At 45.7% G+C, this 23,164-nt stretch overlaps 1 protein-coding gene across 2 annotated transcripts in view; it reads right to left on the reverse strand.

Annotated features, from left to right (window-relative positions):
• MAGI3 (membrane associated guanylate kinase, WW and PDZ domain containing 3) overlaps window positions 1–23,164 on the reverse strand; it is a 1,323,293-nt gene that overhangs the window by 707,825 nt on the left and 592,304 nt on the right. For both annotated transcript variants that reach the window (XM_086923326.1, XM_086923327.1), the window contains exons 5-6: window positions 4,341–4,515; window positions 3,826–3,905 (exon numbers count right to left, since the gene is read on the reverse strand). In XM_086923326.1, coding sequence (XP_086779452.1) covers window positions 3,826–3,905; window positions 4,341–4,515 — 255 coding nt within the window. The remainder of the gene's footprint in view (window positions 1–3,825; window positions 3,906–4,340; window positions 4,516–23,164) is intronic.

A 23,164-nucleotide genomic window follows, 5' to 3' on the forward strand; every position in this document is an offset into this window, starting at 1 on the left:
TTTCTTTTTACATGTTGTACAGCAATGCAAACTACTGTACAACATGGCTTAAAATAAAAACAATAATTAAAAAAATGCTATGATGCAGCTAGCGTCGACCTCACACAAAGCTTTTTTTACCCTTAAAGCCATGTTCAGCAGCAACCAACGCTGCTGTGCAATATAAAAATACATTAGTGGGAGGCAAGCACCACGCGGGAGGCGGGCTGGGGTGGGAAACAATGGACAGCGGGAGGAGGGGTAGGCAAAATAAACCACGGACAACAGGAGGGGGTGGGGGAGTAACTGCAAGAGGAAGGCAGGTTGAGGGAGAGGTGCCACAGACCTATGCAATCTTTAAGAGTGCATTAAAAAAAGTCAAACAAGCATTTGGCAAAGCTGATGGGTCTTGTTTATGCAGGATCCATTGACTTTGTCAAGGTGTTGTTTAGCCATGTTGTGCAGCAGTGCGGTTTCTGTGCAGCATGGTTGAAAGTGTTTCATAGAGCTTTTTTTGTTATTTTCAGGCATGTTGCACAACAGCTGCGCTGGTGTACAACCTGTTAAAACCAAATGGACAAAGCCATAGATCTCACATAAGCCAGGCGTATTGGTTTTGCCAGTACTTGTTTAGACTCGAATACAAACAACTAGGAAAAGGCAGAGGTGCCCAGAGGCAGCTGCCACCAACTGAAGAGGGAAAGGAGGCAACGAGCAACGCAGGAGGGGACCAACCAATGATGCGAGGCAAGAAGGCGACAGGGACAATCCGGAGAGGGTAAATGGACTACAAACATATGCACTTGTATGGAGTGCTAGGAAGAAAGTAAAAAAAAAAAAAACATACTTCATTAAGCGTGCGGCCAGTTGAAGGATCTGCCCACTGGCAGGAACTATGGTTGCTCCATGCCCTACGGAAAGTACAAATACTTGAGGCAGAAAAGGAAGCATGAGAATACGTCGAATCAGAAGCAAGGAAACGAGAATGGCATGGAAGCCAACCAATGGTAAGTAATGGGTGGGCTTTACGTCCTTTTTAAGCTGTTTATGGTCTCGCCATTAAGCTCTGCCTATGTTCCGCCAATGTATTTTATTGGATCCTGTCAGTGTCTTTTGGAAATCTTTGTATTCCATTGGTTTATTTTTTAGTAGTCCCTCTTTGTCCATCCTTCCTCTCTTCTGTTGTCATCTCCCATAAGGACACCACCTTTTACATGTGTTATTACTCACATGGTTTCAAATACAGTTTTGGGCGATATTACAGTAAGTGCTCCGGGGGCGCATAGGGGCGTTTGCGCCTCCTTTGGCCATCCCTGGGGCAATTTGGTATTAAAGAAGAGGGCGCAGACGCTTGTGCGTCTCCTTTCATAATACCATTTATATTATAATACCACTTAAAGCGCCAGCGCTATCTTCAGAGGGTGTTCTCTCATTCCCATAGGGGAGTGCCCTATGTAAATGAGGGAATTCCTTTGACTCTGCGCCACGCCATATTACACAAGCAGGAGCAGAGTCTAAGTAGCCCTCAGGAGGACCACCGACAGTGCGCCATTTGAAAGGTGGCACACTTGACAGCAGCCCTCTGCAGGGGATACAGGGCGTCCCAGGGACCCCCCAGACATCGGCTTGAAAGCTGTTGCCGTCACTGACTGCACCCGGCTGCGAGGGGAATTCTAATAACCTAGAAAAGTGCAGGCGGGTGCCACCTCCATTGTGAAAACACAGATCAGTTTCTTTGTGTTTTCACATGGATGCGCTGCCCTGGGGGCAGCGCGAGTTCGCGGTTTGCCTGGGGGCAGCGCATACATCATAATAGGGTGCATTGTGATTGTTTGCGCCCAGCGCACCTTTTAAAAGGTGCGCTGGATGCAAACAATCACAATCCATAATACGGCCCTTGGTGAGCACCGTTTTGTTAATGCTATTGGAGGCACAACTCCATGGCCTATGCGTACATGGTATGTTTAGGTATTTTGAGAAGTGCTGCAGGCTTAATATTTAACAAGGTGGGCACACAAAATTATTTAATTTCACGTGGCTCGCACAAACACATTTTTTAAATAGTACAAGTTTATGTCAGAAGCGCGGAGTGCTTCATCTTCATCAACGTGTAAGCAGCATGGTGTACCGCTAGCTTAATCTTTACTAATCTTCGTTTTTCTTTTTTATTTTGCAGGGCTCGCACACAAATCTTGTGTAGTAGTTACATTCTTTACACGCGGTACTTTTCATCAACATCAATGACAGCTGCCTGCCTTATTTCTATTACGCGGATCGCCAAAATCTTATTTACTTTGCTGAAGCAGAGTGGCGTGCCACACGTCTCATCATTTATAATGGCGGCCGCGCGCCTCACTTTTATTTTGCTGGCTCGCTCAACTACATTTTTGGCAGAAATAAAAGTGTTTATCTGCAGCAGGGCACACGTGCATTATATTCATTAATGGTGGCCACAAATACACTAAACTAATGAAGGGTGCAGTACCACAGGCTATTACTAGGTGTCCTTGTGGTGTTGTAAAGGAACATATATTAGCTACATGAGGTACTGCACACTTAATGCAGTTCTAAATAGAAATATTGAAGCTGAGAATTGCATTACGAGTGCCGTATCTTATATGGCTAATAGAGGTCCCTTGGCAACTCCACAGGGACACACAGTAACACCCTGTGGTACTACACCCTTTCCTTGCTTTGCGGAATTTCTTTTGTTACTTATTTTTTTCATTTACAATGCCAATAGCTCAAATAGTTACTAATGCGAGAACTATTGCATTGCAATTGCTTGTTTTTCTTTACAAGAGCTCTTATAAGAACAGCCCAAGAGCTGTGATGGCGAAAGCTAAAAAAAAAAAATCATTTGGCAAACAGTCCAAGGCCTGGTCACATATGCAGTGCAAACATGTCCGTGGAACATACACATTTTGTTTTTTTACCCGAGAGGTACACTTGCTGCTTGCAGCAAAAAGATTCAATGCCTCCTCAGGGGTAGTTACCACTATATGCATACAATTTAAAGTTACAAAAGAGAAGGAAGAAGAAACGTGGGCAGGACCACAGCAGCAGTCATCAAAAGAGGAACAACAGGACTGGTCCAGACATGCGCATTATAATGGTGTTTCAGGTCAGTTGCACCATGCGAGCGCATAAATAATCTTCCCAGAAATATGCAATTCCTTTATGAGTAAGGCATTCACCTTACGGGGTCTGCCCCAGCCAGATAAGTCATTTGCCACCTCGACTGAATGTGTTGTGTGCCCTCTTAGGGGTACAAACACACATAAGAAGAATCATATAAGGTGCAGCAAAAAATAGGTCATGGCATCCCAGTGCAAGAGAAAAACTGTGGGCGAGAAGGTTTAGTATCTGGACATCAAGGCGCATAACAGAGGGTTTAAACCTGCATCATTTAGATTGCTTTTTAGACATTGAAGAATGCCGAAATGAATATAGTAAGTGATGCTCCTCTGTAAGGTTTGAGGGCCTATATTGTTCTTTCAGCTGTTCAAATACGTTATATTGTTCTTTCAGCTGTTCAAATACGTTATATTGTTCTTTCAGCTGTTCAAATACGTTGATGTGATATGATATATGATCATGGGGCCATATGACCAATTTCTTTCTTGTTTATCTAGAAGTATTTGTCGCTTTATTGCCAGTTATGTTTGTATTTTGTCTACTTTTGTTCACTCTTGTAGAACAAAATGAAAAAAATGTCGAAAGTCTTTAAGTATGCATTCTTGACTTTAGCTGATATCTACAAAATTTACCCAGCTGCCGGGGATAATTCTATGTGAATCTGAGAAGTCCTGGTCCAAGCCAGGAAAGAGCAGGCTGTTGACTCACCTCCATCTTCGCAGTCTTCGGGAGCCTTAGCCTTCTTACACAGTCGTGGATCCAGCCACGTGGTCGTCTTAGTGTTGTGACTTAGGAAAAGAAGAGTCAAGTTAGAATCAATGATCCACGATGAGACACTAACACAGCTCACATTCGTACAAGTGTTGAATGAGCGGTGCCAACTCAATACACTGCTCAATTACTTTTCAATACAACATACAGTTCCATACCAACATTTGCAGTGCGAAAGAAAATGAAGCAACATTATTTAACAAATTAAATTTGCACCTAGTTAATATGCCACAAGTGTGGCGAAATGTGTGTGAACAATATTTCTCTTTCTTCCAAATGTAATCATTTATTTAATTGAAGTTTTGTGGTGGGCCAGTATATCCCCTGAAGGCCAATACGAGGCAAAATAGTCCATTTGTTGGTCAACTAACAAATAGAGGGTCGCAGTTATCAGCCCAACATTGACATGCACTCATGACCCAACAAAGAATTCAACAGACATGCATGCTTACTCAATGAAGTAGATCATCCCTGTGTCGGTGTACGCCATCTCCCAATTTTTGGGAAGAGGCTCCAAATTGTCATCTCTCGTCAAGTAATTCCGAAAGTCCATCGAACTGCTGGTCTGGTTGTAACTGGGAACAGTCTTTCCCCAGTCCACGGGCTCGGGGTGTCTGTCCTTGAGCTCTGTAAAGCGATAAGGGAAAAGAATATGGTAAAAAAAAAAGCCCCTTGCGTGATCCATTGGCAAGTGCTCAGACCTTATTACCAAAGTAAGAAAGATGGCATGATAGAAAATAATTACAGCACATTTCCAGGTGAAAGCAAACAAGATAGTACCATCACATCATGAATCTACAGGTCATGTTGGGAAGGGATAAGTCTCTTAAAGGTTGGTTTTCCTCTTACAACCACTAACCATAACCAACAGAGATAAACATAAGCCAGCTAACACTTCAAGTTAGCAAATCTAATTGGAAAGTGTTAGACCTGAAGGCCTTTTGGGTGGTCCCTCCTTTTATTATTTATTTTGTCCCCTTTTTGCCCCTCAAACCTTTTATTTTTGATGTCCACTGGAATTTTCCAGGTGTTGACCTAGGGGTTAGGTGTTCTTTGCCCTCATAGACTTTTTCTTGAGGGCTAGGTGCCTTTCTGACTTACTACATAAACACACAAAATGGTGGCTGGTAACTGCCACATTTTTACCTCAGAGACCTGGGCCAAAGGATTACACTCGGAAGGTACTAGAACCTTCTGGAGGGTTCTGGTAGCCAGAGCCAGCCTATAAAAGGCCAGAACTAGAGCGGCCATTTTAGATGAGTGGTGGTAGCCTTAGAACAGTGGGAGTGCAGGCTGTGGCGCTAGTGGGCTAGGACTCACAGAGGGTTGACATCTTTCCCTAGGGAATGCTACCTTACTGCTGACACCGACCCGCAAACCATAGATCTGGCCCCTTGTGAATTGAACTCGGTTGTTGGGACACAAAGAGTTACTTGAAGCCATTCCCTGACACTGAGGTGAAGACGTCGCTGGTGAACTGGACGGGAACTTCTGAAGCGCTCCAGATTTCATCAACGTGCCCCAGGTACAAAGAGGGAATTCTCAGCTTTCGGCAAAGCCAAGGCCCTCCGATTCCGATACCCCCATTGTGCTCACCTCTCACCTGTGACCGGTAACGTTGCCCTGCCATTGTGGGCTCCTCCCTGAGGTATTGGGCGTGGAGCGAGAATTGGAGGAAGTGACCGCAGGACAAGCGAAGGGGGCTCGAGCATAGTGGCCCACGTCTGCGCAGGTCCCGAGGTGAGGAAGACACTACTCCCCGAGAGGGGGCGGAGCGACAGGCGGAAGTAGCGTCTGGCGGGCGGATCCGGAGGAGGTCCTGACAGCTGTCTGAGGAGGAAGGCGGCACTGAGGAGGAAGTCGCTAATCTACTGCGCAGAAGCGCTCGTGCAGATCCACATCCAGCGCAGCAACAGAGGGTGCGACCTTCCTTTCCTTCCCCTTTTCCCCCTCCCTCCTGCAGGCTTTGAGGTGATTCAGTTCGGCCTGTGAGGGGAGAGTATTCAAGACTTCGGCGCTGGTAAAGAACTGGTGAACTGGAGAACCCAGCCTCCCTGAGTACAAGTAAGCCGGGAGCGGTGGGGACTGGTAAGGGACGTGGAATCAGGAATCTACACCACGGACCCTAGAGATTAGTTGAGGAGGAGAGCTCGGTGGAACTGTGGGTTAGCCAGTGCGAGTGAGCTGGCGGGACTGCCAATAGATTTAAGACTTTAGTCTCGCTTTAGGGCTGAACCTGGCAAAATCATAACAAGGGTCAGAGGCAACTTTACTTAGAATTGAACAGAACTGTCCCTTTTCCCTGGGTTGTTGAAGGGACCAAAATGTAATCTTCTGTTAAACTGACTAGATGAGAGATGGAGTTTTAGTGACCTCTAGCCAATCCAACTGAGCATAACTACATTGAAAGTGTAACAGTATAATTGAAAAGTCATTGAGATTGGGGTATCCATGAACGGCTGAGTTGAACCTGTAAATAAGTCCTTAATATATGTACCAGAGTGTCAATATAGGCTAAGAAGTTATCCCATGTCATAATTGAAGAAAACTGATCTACAACCCAGAGTGTTGAGCAAATACTGTTGTATGGAGATGTGTAAATGGTAGCAAGCCTGTACAAAATCACTTGGTGAACAGAACCTGAAAACGGCAGGGTATTAAATGTGATTTGAAGTACTACTAGGAAAAACGTGATTGAAAGTACACTCAAAGAGGAAAGATAAACTTTTCTACTTTTATAAAAAAATTCGATGTAGTGTCATTTTTGAGTGGATGGACGCTGAGTTATTGTAAGGGTGAGACGCAAGCTTAACACTTTTGCCTTTGGGTTTGACCTTCCTCTCTCGTGCCAAGCTACCCTATGTAGACTGGTAACAGGTCCAACAGAAAGATAATAGCCTAGTACATTTCCTTGCAATACGGTTTCCAAAAATGCTTTTCTTTTTTTAAATTATTCTCTCCTAAGGTGTTCATGTATTGAACCTGTACTATGGGAGTGTATTTCGAGATGTCTTGAAACTACTTCATTTCGGCTGTCTAACTGAGGGTTTCTCCAGTGCAATCCACAGACAAAGAGAAAGGGGCCCGTCATAGTGAAACACATGAACATTTAATATTTTCATTTGATGTCACACATATAGCTCGGTTTTACAGGTTGTACCATTGCTGACCATAGTCTACTTCAAAGGATTATTTCGGGACTCATAATATCAATGAACTGAAGCTCTAATGAGGGGAGGCTCTAACAAGTCATCCTCTGGTAAAATATTTTGTTAAAAGTATCTGTACTGCAGGAGTCCCTGCCTATGAACGTTATTTAGTATCTGGAAACATGTTTTACCTTCATTTATAATATTGCTTACAAATTAACTGCTTGGTCAAAAACTCCTTTCTACTATGTCTCCAACAGCCTGCTGGATTTCAGCTGCAGTGAGACAAACAAATAAGCACTGGCACAGCCAATAGGTCTCACCTATGTAAGAGCTATTAGCTTTGGCATTGTATTTGAGCCATTATGCACACCAGTGTGGCTGCTATTGACAATTGCTAAAAGTTAGTAGTGTGGAGTGGGGTAGATTGGCATATGGTAGAGTGGAGTAGAATGAAATGAGGTGAAGTGGGGTAGAATGGAGTGGGTAGATTGGAGGGGTTGTTGGGTAGATTAACATGGTAGACTGGCATGGGGTAGATTGAATTGGGGTAGACTAAGGTGAAGTGGGATATTTTGGGGTGGAATGGGGTAGACAGGAGTGGAGTAGAATAGAGTTGACTATACTGGGGTAGACTGAAGTGCAGTGGGACAAATTGGAGAAAAGCGGGGTGGATTGGGGTAGACTGGAGTGGGGTGAATTATAGTAGACAAGAACAGAATGGTGTGGGGCAAATTAGAGTGGGATAGAGAGGAGTGGGACAGATTGGGGGAGTGGGGGTAGATTGAGTGGTGTGGGGTAGATTGGAGTAGGGTGGAGTGGGGGAGAGTTGGGGTAGACCAAAGGCAGGATGAGTAGAGGGGAACCCTCTGAGACCAGGTTCAGAAGAGAGCTCAAAACACACCTGTTCCTTCACTAAAGAGCCTGGGCGGGTGCCTTAGTCTGGGTAGGGGGCTCTGGGATTTCTCACTCACCACAGCGCGGGGACACGCCAGTGGGCGTAACCAGGCGCTTTACAAGCTTCCCTATTATTATTATTATTATTATTATTGGGGTAGACTGTAGTGGAGTAGATTAAACTGGGGTAGATTGGGGTGAGGGGGAGTAGATTGGAGTGGAGTGGGGTAGACTGGAGCGCAGTGGGTTGGATTGTAGTAGGGTAGATTGGAAAGGGACATATTGGAGTGGGATATACTGGAGTAGATTGGAGTAGAGTGGGGTAGATAAGAGAAGAGTGGAGTGCAGAGGATTGAGGTAGTTTGGAGTGGAGTAGAGAGGAGTAGAGTGGAGCAGATTAGGGTGGAATGGGGTTGAGTGAGGTGGCGTACACTGGAGTGGGATTAGATAGGAGTGGGGGAGATTGGGATAGAGTGCAGCGGGGTGGTTGGGTGAATTGGCGTGGGTAGATTGGCGTGGCATAGATTGGAGTGGAGTCAGATAGATTGGAGTGGAGTCAAAATTGGAGTAGGGAAGAGTGTAGTGTAGTTGATGTGAGTGTAATGGAGTATATTAGGGTGGAGTGGGGTATATTGAAGCAGGGCAGATTGGATTAGGCAGACTGAAAAGGGATGCTTGGAGTGGGGTATATTTGAGTTGAGTAAGGTAGATTGGAATGGAGTGGGGTAGACTGCAATGGGGTGGAGTGGGGTGGACTGACAGTGTGGTCCCATGGCACAGTGAGCATACTCATTGCACTGAGGAAGACAAACAAGTGATAAGTGGATTCCTCAAACTAATCTCAACCACTGATAATTACTCTTGCCCGTTACCCAGAATTTTGTGTAGGTGTACTATTTAGCATGTGTAGAAGATGTGTGTATGGAGAACGTGAGACAAGTAGCTGAATATACTCAGGGTCCCATTTTGTGGTTGCTACATTTAAGTGGTGTCTAGGATTGAGGGGATCTCGCACAGTAGACATTCAATACAGAGCGCCCCTCAAAACATTTCATTGATTCTTTGTAGAGGGTCAGACTGAAGCGTGTTAAGGAGAAAAAAAACGAGTGCCCCTCAGAAGATTGGGAGTTTCCCCCTTTTCTACCTTATTACCCACTGGAGAAGAAAACCCACATTTGAACAATGGAATGTTTGGAGCTCCACTGAAGACAATAGAGTGCCCAGGGATTCTAATGGCTGGTAGAAGGCTGAAGTATCAACATTCCAAACTTTGCCTTTGTTCAAAGATATTGCTGTGACCAAAGGCCCCCAAGGAGCCCGATGGGATTTCAACCCAATCTGGCTCAACGAGGCCTTTTCTTCACTATTTGGAACATTCTGTCCACTAGGAGCGGAATGTTCTAATAGCCTTATAACCCTACGTAGCAAGCTATACCGGCCATTAATAGATCGAGTTCTTGTTAAAGGGATCAGGCCCTCAATGGACGGTATTGCCTGCCACAAGCGGGATATAAGGCTATTTGTTTAACAAGTGAATACGCAGGACAGACAGTCCCCTTGCTGTGGGTTTCTCCTGTGGAAAGACTACCAGCTACACAAGCAAAAGTCAGAACCGGACATGACAGTTGAAATACACAACTGCAATACTCCTTTAAAGATGGAGCACAAACTTGCAGCCAGTGGGCCAAGATTTCTCTACCACATTTCAAGGTCTGCACATACCAGTGGCAAAAAGAAACTCTCTGTGCTTCAGGGCCTGTGACTGGTCCCAAACTAGGCAACACCTGTTGCCTAGTTTGGGACCAGAAACCTGTGGACTTTGCTTTGATCTGCCAGGAAAACCTGCTTGGACTCGAGTTTGAAGAGAGCTGACCAATTGTTTAGGGAGGACCCTGGAATTGTCCTGACACAAGGAAAATGCTGCTCAGAAGAAGCAGGAGCTGTGACGAAGTGGAGGCAGCAGGCAGCTAAAATGTGCACTGCCTTACCAGGAAAGGACCCGCATCGCTCTGCGGGTGAGAGGCCAAGAGTTCACAAAATGTCTCTGCAGTGTGACCTCACTGTGTACCCCTGTGAATGGAGGGTACTGTGGAACTTACGTCTGACTGAGTTCTTATACAATCCTACACCTAAGAAGCCACAAGGTGCTATAAGTAGTTGACTGCAGTCAATGATGCACACAAGGAAAGCAAGAGTGCAAACTTAATCGATAAAGTGTTCTGCAACAACAACTTCTAATTACTAACCATGATGACTTAGAGCAGGCATGCAGCTTATCTTGGTAGTACATTTGTGATTGGTCTAGAGAAAGAGCTCAAACCATAAGCTCTGCCAAGCCACAAGTACTGTGACGCCATTGCCACCTCCTGGACAGGAGCTGGTACTTCCTATGCTTAACCGTGACATTAAACCAGCACAAAAAACACTAGATCTGCACAAATCGGTGGAGCTCGTGCTAGTCCTTGCCTCCAGTGCTCCGAGGACAGCACACCTCAAACAACTGAATTGCCTCAAATATTCTGAGGACCACAGGCACCACCTGCTGCAACCAACAAAGATACTATGCAATCCATTAAGAACCACAAAGGGGTAGCTGGGAGGTGATTACTGGCAATACAGACATTCTGTATTTCGTGCACCTGTAGAGTAGAATTCCAGAGACAAATCTTTGACTGCTGTACCAGACTATCAAGAGAGGTTGACCGATAGAAGGAGCTTGGGCTATCTCCGCAATAAAACACGAGGGGTATCAGCACATACCAAACTGCATTTGTGATCTTCTCCAATACTCTGCACAGTATTACAATGTATGTAAAAACAAAATATAAACAGTTCCTCAAAAAAAGCAGTACCATTGACTGTACAATGACTGACTGACTGACTGACTGATTGATTGACCTGTACTGGTTGTCTTCTTGAATTCACAGTCTCTAACTGCACACAATCTCCATAAGTAAGCCTCAACAACATTACCCTTGGGGGTCAAGTTCTAACGGGGAGTACCTGGTATACAATTTGGAGTACAATAATATGGGTAAATCCACCGGACACCATTGGTAAATAGCTCTAAATGATCAGAGGCCTTTTTCATGGGTGCATGGGCTGTCATGGGTTACTGAGGCAGTAACCCATGACAGCCCATGTACCCCTGAAAAAGGTATTGCAGTAGATCTTACAAAGAAAGTGAGATATTATATTACTTTAAGGAATAAACAATAGTGGGGTGCCTTTTAAACCTCTAACTAGGACCAACCTTAAACATAGTCACATTCACTTCGAATATATAATTTTCCAGTGATGGTCTTTGTTTTTCATATCCATATTAAATCTTTAGTCAATACACGTTTACAATACATTACTTTACCTTCTGGGAACTTAGAGTTAGTTCTCAAGAGTAGTGATTCTTAACCATTCCACTTCCTCAGACCCCCAAGTAATTATTACTGGAAACCCCACATAATCGTTATCGCTATCCAGGGACCCCTACTGAATCATTAGTGAAAGCTGGGACCCGGCCTAAGTAATTTCAACGATTTGAACCACAAAACAAAATACAAAAATACAGCAAGAAGTACTCATCATACAAATAAACAAATGTTAATATGTTTCAATTAAAAACCAAATATAAACAAATCTAAATCGTAATTGAAATGCGAAGGTCGGAGCATTTATAAACCCAGTTGAGGCCACCCATGGCCAATACTATATTCTGTTTGATGCACTTGCACTGCTTCCACTAATCAATCTGAAGATACCAACTTATTTTGTAACCTCAAATTTCAAATTCCTCCACATTTACAAAATGTTTTAACATGTTCAATTTATATTTAGCAACTTTATTTATATAAACTTTAATAATCTGTTAAAATGATTTAATTTCCCATGCAGTCTCAGAGTCTCTGAGTAGGCGTTGCAGAACCCAGGAGGGGACCCGTTGCTCAAGAGCACAAGTACCTGCAGACAACAATAATGAACATGAAAATAAGGCATTGAAAAGCACTGCATTTTAAATGTAAGCAGTACTTAATAATTCGTTGAAATTTACATAACAATTAGTTTTCTATTAGTCGACAAAAGGGCTTCCCAGTTTTCGATGACCCCGTTCAAGACCAATTATTCTGGGAAGATTAATGCGACTGGCAGTGTACTGCTTTGAGAAACAGTTATTTGCCATTAATCATAACAGCCCGGATACTATCAGGTGCTCGGAATCATCCTAAAATATACTGTACTGATGGCGGAAAAACTACCACTGTAGCCTCATTGGCAACGTCATTTTAAAAACGTGTTGCCTGTGGGAACGGAGTCACAGCCCCTGTGCAGTCCTCTCAGTGTGTGTATATATACAACCTCCACTCACTGCTGGATCAGTTCTTAGCCTGTTAGAGTGCAGCCTTTCCACAAAACCACCAATAGAAACGAAGCACAATTTTCCCTCAGAGCACGGTCTGAGATGCCAAGCACTAAAGGAACGTGAAGCAGGAAATATCTTGGCACGTGCTTGAGCTGGGTTTAATCTACAAAGGCAGTCAGTATGAGAAACACATATACTGGCTAGTTCCCCCACTCCGGTCCCAGAATATCCCCTGCATTATATACAAATACTTGCAGAAGCAACTTGTTTGATGCATGTCAATATTTCCAAAAGATTCTTAATAGGGGAAACCACTATGGATAACACTATGGGCAACATGAATACATGGTCCATTTGGCAAGAGTCCATTTTCAATCGTTCTAAATGGGTAAAGAGATCACGAGGAGACAGTGAATACCCTTAAACATGTACGTTTTTGGTGAGCATAGACCTAGAATCATCAGAAGTTACCTGAGATCTGACATAGTGGAATGCCACCATAATTTATCACACTACTGTGGGGTATCAAAAAGGACAAATTAATTTTTTCAGGCACAATTACATTCCTGAATCATACTGTTTCTTGGACAAGTTGATGTTTCATAAAATGTCACACCTGTCGTATATGAAACCTCAAACATTTAAGATATGTCGTTGTTGGGATGAAAAATGTTCCTGCATGGTAGTTAAGACTTGCACTCCTGGCCAGAGCGATCCCAGTGTAGATTACCTGGTATCTTTATACTGTTTAGCACAGCACACAAGACAATCATGCGGATGCACTCAGGACCAGGTTGTCCTCATGAACTGGGTCGTATACATTAAGTGTGGCAGAGTACTGTTTTCCAGATTGACAGTAATGAGCAGACCTTTATGTTGTTCAGGAATAATCATGGTTACCCTAGGCATCGATGCGGTTTTCTATAAATGGTTACTAGTAGCAGGACATATTGTTTGTGAGTGCGTAGCTGGAAAGACCAGCGACATTCATTTTGGATCTTCTGGCAAAAGATAGCGCAGGGTTGAGGTACAGACTCCCTCAGACAGCGAAAGAGCATTGCTTGCAATTAGGAGCTATAGTGTGCAGCCTCAGACAGGGCAATGTGATGAAGCACAGGCACCCTTAGTTAATCAACTGTGACCAGTTATCAAGGGTCTGGTAAATACCTCTTCCTAAACACTGTCATTTGGGTTGATAGTGGGTAAGGGGAAGAGTCAGTGATTCTGTTGTTACGAAAGAATATCTTCAGGCATGGCCTGCCAAATTTGTCTCTTCTCTGAGTGCTACTTGAAGAAAGCTGATAAAAGCCAGGTACAGAGTCTTCAAACTGCAGTTTGCTCATATTCTAAGAGCTTTAATTGGAGACAGCAACACAGCTACCTCCTGTGAGAGCCATAAACTTTGCGAAGAGTGGGTCTGTCCTAGTCCTCCCCTTTTTAGAGGCCCAACTAAGAGGAGGTGCTTAGTTACACTGACCAACTGACAGGAGGTAGACTTGACAGCAAACAAAAACCTGTAACTAAGGGTTGATGAGAAGATCAAGCAAGCACAGGTACAGCTAATAGAGCAGGCCTAAAAAAAGTACCTCTTCATTCATGGGATAAAGCAATCAATAAGTTGGTATACATGCACTCTGTCTCTCATCCCTGCACAATCACAATAAAACACACATACAAACTCAACAACATATGCAAGGTAAATTTAAAGAACAAAAGCAGAAAAAAAGAAAAAAATGCTGCTGGCTATACGTGGCATGTATATGCTTGCTATACCAAAACATATTATATATAGCAGTGGGTGGCCATCTTGCAATGATATTGTACATAGTCTATTATTGTTTTAAAGCTCCAGTGTCTATGTCACTTCAACCTTTTTTTTTTAAATAAATGAATTTCTAGGGATATTTCTAGAGCTTAACAAAAAAATATGAAGATATTATTACTACGTCTAAACAGTAAAGTCACTTTTGTAATGTAAAATAATAGATTCTCACTATGCCAACTCTGCATCAGTGGAATGAGATTGGGCCCAGATCCTGACATGAGGCCAGGCCTTGCACCCAACCCCCCCATGGTCAGAAGTGGGCTTTGGGCACATGCCCTGCACCCAAACCCCTGTTGGTGGGCAAACTCCGAGGTTGAGCAATGCCCTTGGCCTCCCCTCTTTTTTAGTCTTGGCGCTGCGGTTCCCCAGCTAATTTACACTGAGGGGCAGCGCTGGGCATCATAGTGGATCCACAGTTCCACAAGCCTTAGGGGGTCAGGATACCTCTGCTTGGCCCCTTCTATGTTTTTTAGGGCTCGCGCCCTGCGTTGCACTGCGTAGCAGTGCTTCGCAGCGCGAGCGCATTTTGTAATCTTAAAACGGGGTTTTGAAGCTGCCCTAGGAATCACACACGCTCGTGCGTGTGCTTTTCCTTCTATGGATAGCTATTGGGCTTTACGTGCGTCTTTTAATGAAAGACTGCACGCAACAGGCCACAGGCGGGCGCATTGCCCCGCCCATGGCCTATTGGTGTCTATTACGCGCTCGGTGCACGTAATAGACATCAATAAGCCGTCACGTGTGTCGCAGTGGTGCGCGCGCACCACTTGCACTGTCCGCAGGCTTTTTTTTTTTTTACTTTGAGAGCACCTTTGATCCTGACCAGGGCCGAACTCTGCGTGGCTCTGAGAGCAAGCACATGGGAGCAAGTTGGTGTCCAAGGGTGGTTCCGGCAATCTACAGAAAGAAACAATGAGCTGCACGGATTTCTAAATTTATCCGATTTTGGACAAGCTGCACAAGGCAAACACAAGCTTTTCTCTGCAAGCAAGTGAGAGACTTCTGTTGCTGCCCACCTTGAACCCTTTTTGCAGGCTCTGCTGGTGGCAGAGCGAGCCGTAATATAGCATTTCGGCATTTAACTGGTTTAAAATATGCAAGTTGCTGTGAAGAAAGTAAAACTAACTGTGGATCATAAACAAGTTTCAGATCTCAACCCAATACCACTCACGCACAAAGTCAGCAGCTCCAAGCACACTGCCCCACCTCCCCTCCCCCCTACCCCGTCCTAAACCACCAGACCGTTGCTGTCATTCCACCCCTGCGAGCCAATGACTCTGAACCACGCCTAGACCCAACTCACCCCCCCCACCTCCAGGGTCAGCTGTTGCAAGCATAAACCCCCCCCTAGAAACCCAGCCATCCCCCACTATCTCTTTACACCACCCCCTGCGCTCCCAAGCCCTAGTCTCCATCCTAACACGTTATTTTACTCTTGTCGCTTCCTTGCCCGTGCTGCTCCTTGAGACTGCACCCCCCAGCCAGGTGCACGCCGACCTATGGTGCTGGCCTTTGTCAACCTCTGCCAGCAAAACACGGGTGTGCTACGGAGGCCTGAACTCCACTTCTTCAAGGAGTGGAATAAAAGGTGAGAGGGATTTCGCCGAGACACGTTTAGTGGATGTACTGGCCACTTTTACCACATATATTTAGGGTTAGCGCCGGTGAAAAGAGGGGAATGGTGACTACAGATTTGGCGTAACATCTTTGAAACTATGACTACCTACCAACTTTTAAAGTTACTGATGGACTGGACCCCTCCCAGCCCCCTCTCTTTAACTCTTCTAGAACCCTCCCTCGGCCCCCACCTTCCGTCTTTCTCGCCTTGCCTTCCATGTCTGCATCCTCTCACCCTCCCACCATCCCCGGGTGCCTCTCTACTTGGGTTCACTGGGCAGCCTCTCTCCCCTGCTTGGGCCTCTCTCCGCCCATCTCATCACTGCCTTCTTCTTTCCACTTCTTCCCTCCATTAACCCCCCCCTCCTGCTTTTCATTCTATCTTTCCCCTCCTTGTGTCCCTTGCCTTTTCGCTCCTCGTCCTGACTCTCTCCTCATTTCATTCTCTGCCCCCTCCCCGAGGCCATCTCTCTTTTCTGTTCACCCCATCTCTAGACTGACACCCCTGCCCAGTCATGTGGCCTCATCTGCCCCTTCCTTTGCCTCCAAGTCCATTGGTGATACCTGGGGAGCAGCACCGGGGCGCTGAGCTCTGAGGCTCGGGAGCCAGGGAGCAGCCGTGGACGTCAGTGCACCCCTCAGTGAGAAGCTTGACTGCAACCCAGTGGTGGGACTTTACATATGACAACGCTGCGGCGCGAATTTCATCATTACCACCATCAGGAGCGAGTGTGACAGCTGAGCACACAGTGCGGATGACAACAGGTTTGATGTCACACTTTCAGCCTTTTAACCCTGTTCTTTTCATCGTGTGCAGGTTGGTTCGCTGTTAATGCTTTACTCTTGGGGCCTAAACTCATAAATGCCTCTAAGGTCAAATGTCATGAAGGTTTGTGTTTTAATGAGTTAAAATGGCCGTATTTGTCATCTTGTGCAGCGCTTGATCCTGTCGTTTGGTCATTCTTAGCGCTGTAAAAGGAAGCTGCTGTGAGCATCTCAAATCTTCACCTTTTCAAACTAAGCAGTAATACAAAATGCAGAGACAGCCCAGATGGATTCATATCGGTGACCTGCCCGTGAACTCACAGATCTTTGCAGTCGGCGTGTTAACCCACAGAGCTATTTCACCAACTGACTAACAGGAAGCATATCAAATAATTATTATTACAAACGAGAGCATACCATTGTAGTGGCATACCCTCCACCAGAGGGCATTACGTTCATGTCTCTGATCTGACAATGGCACATGACTATAGTTACTGCCATTTTGCATTACACCATTTAATTACTGCTTCACAAAAGGAAAAAAAAACAATAACATTTACAATGCCAATAGCTCAAAACAATGTAATTGCGAGACCTGTTGCATTGTAAATGCTTTTTTTATGTGGTTTGTGCTGTGAAATCCGTGCAGCCTCCATTTTACTGTAGTGTCTGTGTTTTGCATTTTTTTTGTAGTTCGTATTTTCTTACTTTTCTACTCCGCGCTGTGTTTACTTGTCTGTTGGTTTATAGGGTGTGAAATACGCACACAGCCTTGCTGGTTTTGTATGACTTTTGGTCCGATTGTCTTGTCTGTAATTGTCCCGGCAGAGGAGTTTTTGGGTGTGCTTTTGGCTGCTTCACGCCCACAGAGGCGGCCGAGTTTTGCATCCATATCCTGTTCTAGTGCAGGAAACACGAGCAGCCCCACCACACCAGGCCTTCAAAAGTCAAAATTAGTGCCTTTCTGAGTTTTTGAAGGGGTGCTTTTCCTGAGTAAGCGGCACCCCTTCCCTCGAAGTGTTTCACTTGTAGAGGGATCAGTGTGTTTGTACTCCGTCAGTGTAAAATGTGTATTGCTCCTGATCAATACGCAGTTTGTTACTGCTTTGCATCTGTTTGTCCCACATTAACAGTCATCTCTCCCCCACATACCCACTGCCCTCTCTCATCCCTCCCTCACACAAACTGTCTCCTCTCTATAGTGCTTACTCACAAATGCTACCTCCCTATACCTCCTCACCCTGTGCGCTAGGCCACCTCTTGCCTCACCCCCAGTGCCCCTTCCACTTGTCCCTCTATCTCTTGTACTCTTTCTCACACAACCCTCTCTCTCTCTCACACACTACTTCTGCATCTCTCAAGTGGTTGACTCAGGTTTTCAAGCAAAGTTTCTATACCATAACTTTTCAAAGTTTCTGTCCCTCCAACCTACGCTCTCCTCCTCTTCTTAGGGTGTCTTCTGCTTACAGAAAACTTCACTCTTTATGCGTCAATGCCCTGCTCTCACCTTCTTTCTATCTTTCTCATACATATTTCTGCTCTCTGTCTCAAGTTCAATAACTGCTCCCTACACAAACTACCTATCCCTCTCATTCTTCCTTTCTCTCTATTCTCTGCAGCTCTCACCACTCACCGCCATCTATTCACCATGGCATACAATTCCACTATACAAATACACTAGACAACACACAAATATACAACTAACAATTTGAATACAACCTGCATAATTCCGCTCTAGTGCATACCACATACATCCACTAAACTCCAAAACAAAACAGACAGGAAAAAAACATAATTTACAACGCCAATAGCCCCAACTCTCACAAATGAGAGACCTATTGCATTGCAAATGCTTGTCTTTACTTCTTAGGACACAAGGACACAAGGACCCAATCCACAAGTCCTAAAATGGCAGCTGCAACTTTTTCTTGATCAGATCATGCAAGTTTAAGTTTGCAGACCCACAGATGCTCAGCAGAAGGTACCACGTTGCAAATTATGCATACATTTGTAAGCTTTATTTCTCAAAAACCAATGAACAGATTAAACCAAACAAGATAAGCACGATTTCTGGGTATAGATATAGCTTTCTGACAAGTTTTGTGTAGTTTTGTTTAGCCTTTTTTAAATTTCTTATAAATCGCTGTTCAATTTTCCTATGGAAAAAAACACGTTTATGATCAACACCTGCCCCCCCTCCCCCCCCCCCCACACCATTTTTCACAGCCCCACTTGACTTTTTCACCCCAAAACTTTCCAGGAAGGAGCTGAGGTGGATGCAGACAAGGTCGTACCAAGGAGGGACCAACAAGCCTGATAACCACTCGCAAGCCAGCTTTTAAGAAGGATAATGACACAAGCCAATGACATATTGAGTGGAGAGTGGGCGGGGCTTCAAAGCCATATTCCACATTTTGTGGGATTGCTGCGATCCCACAGGACTGTCACGTGAGTCAGCAGAACTCCCCTGCTCCAGCAAGTGCCTCTTGGGAGCAAAAGGTCTGCGCTGAATCCAGTCAAAGTCCTGCATGATCAGAAATGCATTAAAACAAAAGGGGGGCGTGAGTGTCTTTCATGATTTGGCTATATATGGGTGGTTGGCCCAGTAGCTAAACCCACGGTGCGCACAGCCAAAGGCAGTGTGTGTGTGACAGGGGGATTGGGCACAGGGCCTGGTTCCAGGCCAGGATCTGTGCCTAACCCCAGGCCGAACAAGGCCTTTGAGGTTGGTGCCTTACCTACCTCATGCCGTGCACGACCTAAGGCCCTGAGCCCAAACCGTGCAAGGCGATGGACATCATAAGTTAAAAAAACAACCTAGGAATTCACTGGAAAAAAAACCAAAGGTTAAAAAGTGGCATTATAAATAGGAATTGTAAGAATATCAAACTTTGCATTAAAACAAAACTTTAGAAAATCGCAAAAAAAAACTAAAGGTTACAGGGACGTTGTAGTTAGGTGAAAACTTCTGTTAAAACATAAAATTTTAAACTAACAAAACCAAGTTATAGACATCCCCAGTGACTATAACTCGTGCCCTCTAGTAACTATTACTCGCACACTCGCCATGCGCTGCTTATACCCTCACATATAACATCACTCTTGACATGTTGAATGATCGCACTGATAACATCCCTAATGACATCTGAAATTACAACATTGACATGATTTAACATGTCATGAGTGATGTGGTATGTGAGGTCATAAGCAGTGTGTGGCATGAGTGTAAGTTATCATTAACTCACTGAATTATAATTGGTGAGTTTCAGTGCTTTTTAAAGTTTTTTAAAAACATATTTTAACGCATTTGAACATCAAACTATAAGATCGCCTTCACCTTTGATTTTTTCAGTGTATTTCTGTGGTTTGTGTAAGCTGAAATCATAATTCGATACCCAACTATAACGTATCTTCAATCTTTTTTGTTTAAGTGAATACACACACACCTGTATACCTCAGTCACGCCCCTCCCAAAAAAGATTCTAAGAAGAATTATTACACTGCTTATCTCCTAGCCTCAGGGTTTCTCAAAGGAGGCAGTCGACACAAAAAACAGTCCATAACAATATATTCTATGAGATTACTTATAACAAAATGCACGTCTGCAGGCATTAACTTATTGCATGACAACCCACCCTTAAAGGCCTATTGGCTTGCACATATGAAACTGTTACTCACCCTACCCATCAACAGCAGTAACCTCATTTAAACACGCTTGCCCAAACGGCTAATTTCCATACACATCAATGAAAAAGAATAAACCATCTATTCCCCATCATTCCACTTATGTCAGCCGTTCATATATTCATAAACTCTAGGCTGAACACGGACAATGCCCTCCTATCGTGCCCCTGGAGAAAACCCTGCAGACCATTGAAGTGGACTCAGCAGCTAGGGTAATCTCAGATAAAAGATCATTTGACTACATCCTTCCCTATCCTGAGAGAACTTCACTGGCTCCCACTGGAGGTAAGAATCACATCTAAAATATGCTGTCTTACATTTGAAGCTATCCATATGGGAAGGCCACACAACCTAACAGATTTTCTAAAAAAGCATATGGTGTCTCCAGGATATTATGCAGCAAGGACTTCCCCCACTTTATAACAATCAAAATATAAGACTTCCCTAGCTCCTAGACAATCCCTTTTAGGGTCAGCTGCTACTGTCAGACCTCAGATTCAATTACGAATGGCACCAGATTCTCTTATTCAGGAAAAATAGTCCAAAAACAAATTTTCTTGACTTTCCTGAATCAAGACCCAGGCAAATCAAGAATTCTCGTTTCGGGAGCGTGGCTTGCAGCCAAGAAAGATGGCTGCACATTAGACGAGCTGCGCCAGCAGTCATTAACAAATCACCCGAAATCCGACATTATCTGCTCAGGTGAGAACACCAAAAGTCGTCGTAAAGCAGTGAGAACAAGGGCTTTACGGCAGCAGCACGAAGGCTCCCCGTGAGGCAGCAATTCGCCGAGACTGAACGGCCCAGGCCGATCGGGTTGCGGGAACAAAATGGCCCCAGCCTGTGCAGAGCGTGAGGCTTGAGAACCCTCGGCCTTGGAGGAGCTGCTGGCGCGGTCGTGCACGACTGCGGTGAAACTTGATAGCGAAGTGCGGTAGAGCTGTGTGGGCGGTGGACAGCGGAGAGTTACAGCTCACCCCGGCTCTGGTTGTAGGTGTCTGGGGTCTGCAGCACCAGGCGGGAACACTGTGCCGGTGACGGCCTGGAGGCCAAGGGAGGTGAGAGGGTCTGTGAGGCGAGCTGTGATGAATGCACCGGAGGACAGGAGAGCTTGAGATCCCTGTTAGCAGAGGCCAGGGAAGTCGGCGGGGGACTGCCGCGTCACATTTGGAGCCCAGACGGCTGGTTGCCCACGATACGCAGCGGCGTGGATGCGGCAGCCTGGACAGTTGAGGGACCGGGGACGCCTGATCCCACTAAGCAGGTGACACCATTGGACCCTGAGACACTCCGGCAGACATGGAAGACGCCGGTTTGCGCCGATGCGGACTGTGGTGTGGGGAAGGAGCCTGTGTCCCATGCGAGGGAGACGGCAGAGCTGCAGCTTAATCTGAGGTACTGAACACGTGTGTGGTGAAACCCGGTTGGTGCGCCATCCGGGAGGCCTAACTCCGGCCGAATAAGAGTCACCTGGCAGCAAATCCACGGGGAAATGGGAGAGTGTAGGGCTTGATCTGGCCTGGAAAGAACCCCGGGAAGGGGATAGGGGACGGCGCAGAGTCCAGCAGTTCACGGCCAGGGTGGGCGCAAGCTGCAGAGAGGACCGCGCAGAAATGTGTCTGGCCTGCGCAGGGTGAACACGGGAGACTCCCACGGACGGGCGGCGCCTTCACTGGTAACTCTCCCCACAGGGCGCGCAAAAGAACGTGGCACCTTGTCATGGGCTGCAACAGACTACCAGGACAAGGCCAGTCGAACCACATCGACAAGTATACGGAGACCATGGGTAGACGGTGGTAACGGAGGGAGCCACCAGGGCGACACGGGGGAGGTCGATCCTGATCCCTTGCTTAGAGACATTATGTCAGCCATCAAATAACTACAGAGAACCCTTCGAGCCCAAGTTAGACTCAGTGACGGAAGAGGTCAATTTGCTGGAGACGGGCATCGGCAGCCTAAACTCCAAAACTAAGACTCGAGGAACAAGTAGCGGCCATAACCAAGATTCAAGCTGACATCTACACTAGGCTGAAAGACCAGGAAGGGAGAGCGAGGCGCAACAACATCCGCATAGTGGGGGTTCCGGAAGGCTTGGAAGGACCCTCCATGGACTGCTTTGTGGAGGACTTGATTCTTAAACATCTCCAACCGAAGCGCATATCCAACTTCTTTTCGTTAGAGAGGGCCCATCACCCATTAGGAGGGAGGCCGGAGCCTGGGCCCCCTCCACGCATCATCATCGCGCAGATCCTGGGTTATAGAGATCGTGATGCCATCCTGCAGACGTCGCGAGTGTCTGGAGACCTGAAACTAGAGAATGCCACAATACGATTATTTCCAGATTTCATACTTCATATTCATTGTCAGCGAAGGTCCTTTGAAGGGGTCAAACAGGCCCTTCGGGAGCAAGGGGTGAAGTACATGATGCTATACCCAGTGCAACTCAAGATCCTGGACGGGAGCAAGGCATACTTCTTTGACAAGCCAGAAGATGCCAGTGACTGGCTAGAGGGATGGAGGACAGTGGGCAGAATTGGAGGCCTGCGCAGACAAGAACACAGCCAGTCTGGCCGAGAGGTGATGAGTGCAGGAGGATCGGCTCCGGACGACCGAGCACAGGAACAGAGTATGCATAAGTGACTCTAGTGACTGTAAAGTTCTGAGGTAACTCAGGCCTGGGGGAGGGAGAAAGGGATTGATATTGGGCTCTGGACGTGAGTGGGGGCCTGGAGGGCCCAGCGGAGTCGCCAGATTCCATGCTAGTGGATGAGCCAGAGTTGGCTCATTGGGACCACTCCTATGGTTGAGACTACAACAATGGCGAAGAGGGGTGGGGAGGGACGGGAGGGGGAATTAAAGATGTGATAAAGGGTGTACCTAACATATCTATCTGTATGGGTGTAAATTCCGTTAGCCATGTATAACTCTTACTGTTGACTGCGGGCTTACGTTCCCTCTGCAAGCTGATGTTGGGTATGATGGGCC

The sequence above is a fragment of the Lissotriton vulgaris genome, chromosome 5 (genome assembly GCF_964263255.1).
Source record: "Lissotriton vulgaris chromosome 5, aLisVul1.2, whole genome shotgun sequence".
Taxonomy (NCBI): Eukaryota; Metazoa; Chordata; class Amphibia; order Caudata; family Salamandridae; genus Lissotriton; species Lissotriton vulgaris.